Source organism: Olea europaea, unplaced genomic scaffold (assembly GCF_002742605.1).
Source record: "Olea europaea var. sylvestris unplaced genomic scaffold, O_europaea_v1 scaffold5251, whole genome shotgun sequence".
Lineage (NCBI taxonomy): Eukaryota > Viridiplantae > Streptophyta > Magnoliopsida > Lamiales > Oleaceae > Olea > Olea europaea.
In genome coordinates, this window is record NW_019263570.1 from 24,443 (window position 1) to 31,038 (window position 6,596).

The following is a 6,596-nucleotide window of genomic DNA, read 5'->3' on the forward strand; positions in this document are numbered from 1 at the left end:
AGTATAGAGAAGTGAAAAATACTATGAACCACTTAATCTTTACTCTCTTTGAGAACTCCGTGTATGTATTTTGATGATTTCAACGAACAGGTAAATTAAAAGCTATACAATTTCAAGATTAAATGAGAAAAATTGATTATAAATAGATAAATTAAATAATGATATATTAGTAAACGAACAAAACATTTACATTCTCAATAAACAAACATGACTATAATTTGGGACAAGAAAATATGAAAAGTTATCATATATAAATGGGACAATGAAGTAGTATTTATTTAAATGGTAATGCATTTGATGCCATTATTAATCTTGATAGTGCCACATTATTTTGAAGGCATCTTCCAATACTTCTCAAATTTGGTGCATATTCCAATTCAAGTGTATAATATAAACCGAACATGTCATGTTCATTGATAGATCTTATCGCTGAATGAACTCTGAAAAAGACAATTCCATTGTGAAATTAGATCCATTGACAGATTTTTTAAGCCCTTTGTGTCCCAATCCACACCATTTCACATCAATTCTTTACCATAGCTTAACTTAGCCGCAACTTCATACAATATTCTTCTCTACTCCATATTTCTTCGTTTCATACTTCTATTCAAAAATCTCAGAATACGACGGACAAAGAATTTTTTTACTTTAATTTAGTATTTGTTTGGAAGATTTTTTTAAATTTATACTCTTCAAAATTACTTTCAATCATACATTCTAGAAACATATTATTTTTCACTTGAAAAAATCTCTCATAAACAAATGTTTTATAAATAAATAGCGATAAGATTTAAACTCAAAACATAATATTAAGGGCATGTTTGTTAGATCTTATGTTTATCGTCAAACTATTTTTTGAAAAAAGTTACTTTAGATAACCTTCTTTCGATAGACTTTCTAGCAAGAAAAGATGCATTTAAAAATTTATTCAAATATATTCAAAAGTAATTTTCTTAATTTTAAATATAACTTTTTGACTTTTATTTATTTAAGTTAACCCTCACTAACTTCAATTAGGCAACAGTCGTTTATATTTATGTAATTACTAGTGCCTTCTCCTCCCGCCAATTGGTCAACTGTCTGTCTTAACTTCCCAAGGGACTCAGAGCATAAACTGTTCACCAAATTCCAATTTCAATCAAATAGCAAAGTTCTTTCAATTGACATCCTCCAAAAGAAAAAAAAAATTAGAAAAACCAAAATTCAGATTTCGAACATGGGTTTTAAGAACACTCTCAGATTTTTAGCGTTCTTGTGCTTTCGTATGTGTTTCTTTGTTTCGATCGATGCTCAGGTTCCAATTCCACCAAAGCTAGATGGGTTCTGGTACGAGAACCGACCGTCGGAGGCTGACTCGATATTCATCGAGGCGTTTTTTGACCCAGTTTGCCCCGACAGCAGGGATTCATGGCCGGGTCTTAAACAAGCCCTCCACCACTATGGCTCTCGCGTTACACTCCTTGTCCACACCTTCCCTTTACCGTAAGTTTGTACTTTCTATTTCTGGAAATAAAATGATTAGCTCAGTTTAATTACATAAATGTTCGATTCTTGAATCTTGATGGCGTTTTACTTTCTTGTTCAGTATGCAATTGATGGGCAGTAATTATTTTGATCTGTTTATGTTAACTGTGTTTTGTAATGGAGTATTTCTTGGGAACCCTTTAAATTTTAGAAAATTTAACAAATATGTGAATTATTCTGCCATACATGTATTTGTGTCATCTATTATACATAGTTATACGAAGTAATTTTAGGGGCGCATTTTTGTGTACTTTGCATATTTTCTTATTGCTTTTCAGATTGTTATCGCTTTTGATAGTATTGGGGCTTAAATTGTAACATTCTCGTGATTAAATTACCGTAATTTCTTGGTTGCATAAGAGTTTTGTTGATATTAAATGTCCTTGCACACCATTCATGTAAAGATTACAATCACTGGATGAGATCATTCAGAGAATTGGATTGTTTTTTTGTGAATAATGTAGAAGTAGTAGGTGAAGTTGTTAAGGAATGGAAAAAATGCACTTCTCCTCCAACTTGGCCTCTGTTCGGGGGTTTCATTTTTTCATTAATAATTTACTTTTCAAGAAATGAGTGCTGAATAAGGAGGTAGTACTTGTTGTCCTAAAAATGTGTGGTTAAAATTAAATTTTGATTTTGAAAATTAACATTTTAGAAATAAAAATGAAATCCAAACATAGGCTTAACCAATATTATGCTCTTTTTCTTTGTTGATGTAGCAATTGATGGATAGAGACACGAGTTTCAAAATGATATGCATTGGGTATACATGTTCAGTTTCTTGGAGATTGGCTGATGTTTTTCTTTTGAAAATTTCAGTTACCATGACAATGCTTTTGTTTCCTCCCGTGCATTGCATATAGTCAACAAGTTAAATTCTTCAGCCACCTACGATTTATTGGAGGCGTTTTTCCAGCACCAGGTGAGATTGATTTTGTATTAGAAGTGTATAGATCTCTTGCTGAAAGGGCTAAACAGACCTTGCATGAACTCTACCTCTCTACAATGACAAGCTGATGCAGTTCTTCACCTCTTCTATGTGGTTTAGGCATGGCTACTTCTTTGCTTTTTTCTGTGGCTACTTTGCTTTTTCTTGCTTTGGTTGGCTCTCTCTGGCATCTGGAATTTGATCTATTGTAAATTAGTTTTTCATGTTGAGTTCTATTAATTTGTGATTTAAGAGTTCTATTCTGTTCTCATTTTTTATGCATCAATGACTTTGTGCTTCCGTCAACCGTTCAATGAATATGCCATACTTTTCTGTTACAGTGCACTGTAATTTTTTAATTTAGTATTTGTTTGGAAGATTTTTTTAAAGTTATGCTCTTCAAAATTACTTTCAATTATACATTCTAGAAACATATTATTTTTCACTTGAAAAAATCTCTCATAAACAAATGTTTTATAAATAAATAGCAATAAGATTTAAACTCAAAACATAATATTAAGGACATGTTTGTTAGATCTTCTGTTTATGGTCAAACTATTTTTTAAAAAAGTTACTTTAAATAACTTTCTTTCGATAGACTTTCTAGCAAGAAAAAATGCATTTAAAAATTTATTCAAATATATTCAAAAGTAATTTTCTTAATTTTAAATATAACTTTTTGACTTTTATTTATTTAAGTTAACCCTCACTAACTTCAATTAGGCAACAGTCGTTTATATTTATGTAATTACTAGTGCCTTCTCCTCCCGCCAATTGGTCAACTGTCTGTCTTAACTTCCCAAGGGACTCAGAGCATAAACTATTCACCAAATTCCAATTTCAATCAAATAGCAAAGTTCTTTCAATTGACATCCTCCAAAAGAAAAAAAAAATTAGAAAAACCAAAATTCAGATTTCGAACATGGGTTTTAAGAACACTCTCAGATTTTTAGCGTTCTTGTGCTTTCGTATGTGTTTCTTTGTTTCGATCGATGCTCAGGTTCCAATTCCACCAAAGCTAGATGGGTTCTGGTACGAGAACCGACCGTCGGAGGCTGACTCGATATTCATCGAGGCGTTTTTTGACCCAGTTTGCCCCGACAGCAGGGATTCATGGCCGGGTCTTAAACAAGCCCTCCACCACTATGGCTCTCGCGTTACACTCCTTGTCCACACCTTCCCTTTACCGTAAGTTTGTACTTTTTATTTCTGGAAATAAAATGATTAGCTCAGTTTATTTACATAAATGTTCGATTCTTGAATCTTGATGGCGTTTTACTTTCTTGTTCAGTATGCAATTGATGGGCAGTAATTATTTTGATCTGTTTATGTTAACTGTGTTTTGTAATGGAGTATTTCTTGGGAACCCTTTAAATTTTAGAAAATTTAACAAATATGTGAATTATTCTGCCATACATGTATTTGTGTCATCTATTATACATAGTTATACGAAGTAATTTTAGGGGCGCATTTTTGTGTACTTTGCATATTTTCTTATTGCTTTTCAGATTGTTATCGCTTTTGATAGTATTGGGGCTTAAATTGTAACATTCTCGTGATTAAATTACCGTAATTTCTTGGTTGCATAAGAGTTTTGTTGATATTAAATGTCCTTGCACACCATTCATGTAAAGATTACAATCACTGGATGAGATCATTCAGAGAATTGGATTGTTTTTTTGTGAATAATGTAGAAGTAGTAGGTGAAGTTGTTAAGGAATGGAAAAAATGCACTTCTCCTCCAACTTGGCCTCTGTTCGGGGGTTTCATTTTTTCATTAATAATTTACTTTTCAAGAAATGAGTGCTGAATAAGGAGGTAGTACTTGTTGTCCTAAAAATGTGTGGTTAAAATTAAATTTTGATTTTGAAAATTAACATTTTAGAAATAAAAATGAAATCCAAACATAGGCTTAACCAATATTATGCTCTTTTTCTTTGTTGATGTAGCAATTGATGGATAGAGACACGAGTTTCAAAATGATATGCATTGGGTATACATGTTCAGTTTCTTGGAGATTGGCTGATGTTTTTCTTTTGAAAATTTCAGTTACCATGACAATGCTTTTGTTTCCTCCCGTGCATTGCATATAGTCAACAAGTTAAATTCTTCAGCCACCTACGATTTATTGGAGGCGTTTTTCCAGCACCAGGTGAGATTGATTTTGTATTAGAAGTGTATAGATCTCTTGCTGAAAGGGCTAAACAGACCTTGCATGAACTCTACCTCTCTACAATGACAAGCTGATGCAGTTCTTCACCTCTTCTATGTGGTTTAGGCATGGCTACTTCTTTGCTTTTTTCTGTGGCTACTTTGCTTTTTCTTGCTTTGGTTGGCTCTCTCTGGCATCTGGAATTTGATCTATTGTAAATTAGTTTTTCATGTTGAGTTCTATTAATTTGTGATTTAAGAGTTCTATTCTGTTCTCATTTTTTATGCATCAATGACTTTGTGCTTCCGTCAACCGTTCAATGAATATGCCATACTTTTCTGTTACAGTGCACTGTAATTTCTATCATGATGTCCTTTGATTACTACCTGATATTGTACCATATTTCATGGTAGCTTGAGCATTGCCTTTGTTTCTTGAAAATATTTCTCAATTTCCTTAAATCACTTCTACTTCCACTACTTCAGAAACAAGGAATCCTAAATACATAACTCTTGGCCTATGGATTGAATTTAAAGGAGAGTTAAATTCTACAAGAGGGTATCTTAAATGTGTGTTGTAGTTTGTGGAATTTTTATATGTTGGCCTCCAAGGACGTATGCATACACGCCATGTAACGAGCTGCGATGTACAAGGATGAATTAAAAAATTGTTCATTCTGAGTTTTCTCACTACTCTCAAATGCTCTCTTATTGAACTTTTGGGATAGTAATTAGTATCTTGAATTCTCCACAAAGTATTGAGTTAAACCAATTGATCTAGAATATATGGCCACATGTGGATCATTAAAATAATTTTTAAAATGCACTCATGTGTAGGGTTCATCTTTACAACCAGAACCTAACACGTGCACGATTTACTTGAACTCAGAATCTTTATGTGTTGTGATACCATACTAAATCACTTGATCTAAAGTCTCACACAATGGTTCATGTCCCTTGATTTATGACTTTGTTGGGTCGTATGCTTCTAGAACAACACACATTTTATCAGGATAACATAACATTTCATAGTGAACATGATTATATTTCAATGACTTTAGCTTTACTAATGTATGCACCCTATCTTTGTGATGTAATTGTACATTATAATCCTTGCACATTATTATTACAGTGTCACCTAATTATTATATTATTAAATTTTATTGGTTTGGAAGCTGAAATTCTGAGATTGTTGAACAGGAAAAATTCTATGGTGTAGCAACCTCTAACATGTCTAGAGCAAAGGTTAATGATCAAATTGTGAAGTTTGTAACGATAGCAGTTGGAACCTCTTATTATTCTGCAATAAAATCTGGCTTGACTGACTCCAAAACAGATCATGCAACGAGAATTGCCTTCAAGGTAATGCTGTATTTGTATATCTCGCTTTGTGTTACCATTATTGGACAAAATTGACATCATTATTCCTGGGAGAGAGAGGCTCACTCTCTGAAGAGAGTTCGAGTTAGGGTGGCCTTATTGGTTCTTCGAAACCGCCCCCACGGGATTAAATGTATATCTTTTGATTTCTTGTTAAATGATGATTTGCAGGGGTTGCTTATTTTTCATGGCAGTTATTTCTTTTTATTGTTTCAGCTTAAGAACTCCTATATCCAATCTTACTGTCTTGTTTTCACAGTATGGTTGCTCACGAGGGGTTTACGGGACGCCTATTTTCTTTGTAAATGGATTTGCCTTACCCGATAAGGGTTCACCTCTAGACTACCAAGGATGGAAAGGAATCATTGATCCGTTACTAGCGAAGAAGGTGGAGATTGCTGAGGAGCCTCCTGTACATTTCTTCCTATGAGTAAATTGCTCTGTGATTTATTTTCCTCGTGTATTCATTCATGTTGGTTTGTATGAAGACAAAAAATATTTGTTTTTAATTTCCAAATAATGCTAAAATTTGTGGAAATTGCCTGAAAGAATATATCCTTCTGGCCTTGAGAGAACACTAGGGTAATTTTGTCACAGTTGATCCTTTCTGTCG

The 6,596-nt window shown here is 33.1% G+C and overlaps 2 protein-coding genes across 2 annotated transcripts; both read left to right on the top strand.

Moving 5' to 3' along the window:
* The first annotated feature begins 1,041 nt into the window (after positions 1 to 1,041).
* LOC111388717 lies at positions 1,042 to 2,803 on the top strand. The gene is made up of 4 exons (XM_023013502.1): positions 1,042 to 1,482; positions 2,344 to 2,460; positions 2,547 to 2,660; positions 2,794 to 2,803. Exons 1-4 carry the CDS (start codon positions 1,217 to 1,219, stop codon positions 2,801 to 2,803), a joined length of 507 nt encoding a protein of 168 aa, XP_022869270.1. The 5' UTR covers positions 1,042 to 1,216.
* Positions 2,804 to 3,214: 411 nt separating this feature from the next.
* Positions 3,215 to 6,590, top strand: LOC111388716. The gene is made up of 4 exons (XM_023013501.1): positions 3,215 to 3,640; positions 4,502 to 4,604; positions 5,804 to 5,965; positions 6,243 to 6,590. The coding sequence occupies exons 1-4, from the start codon at positions 3,375 to 3,377 to the stop codon at positions 6,411 to 6,413; spliced, it is 702 nt and encodes a 233-aa protein (XP_022869269.1). The 5' UTR covers positions 3,215 to 3,374; the 3' UTR covers positions 6,414 to 6,590.
* Positions 6,591 to 6,596: the final 6 nt, after the last annotated feature.

Bases quoted from the DNA above. Each gene is read 5' to 3' on its own strand.
- LOC111388717 (XM_023013502.1), top strand. From the start codon at position 1,217: ATGGGTTTTAAGAACACTCTCAGATTTTTAGCGTTCTTGTGCTTTCGT. The intron at 1,483-2,343 runs GTAAGTTTGTAC...TGAAAATTTCAG, and splicing joins GTCCACACCTTCCCTTTACC to TTACCATGACAATGCTTTTG. The intron at 2,461-2,546 runs GTATTAGAAGTG...AAGCTGATGCAG, and splicing joins CACCAGGTGAGATTGATTTT to TTCTTCACCTCTTCTATGTG.
- LOC111388716 (XM_023013501.1), top strand. From the start codon at position 3,375: ATGGGTTTTAAGAACACTCTCAGATTTTTAGCGTTCTTGTGCTTTCGT. The intron at 4,605-5,803 runs GTGAGATTGATT...ATTGTTGAACAG, and splicing joins AGGCGTTTTTCCAGCACCAG to GAAAAATTCTATGGTGTAGC. The intron at 5,966-6,242 runs GTAATGCTGTAT...TTGTTTTCACAG, and splicing joins CAACGAGAATTGCCTTCAAG to TATGGTTGCTCACGAGGGGT.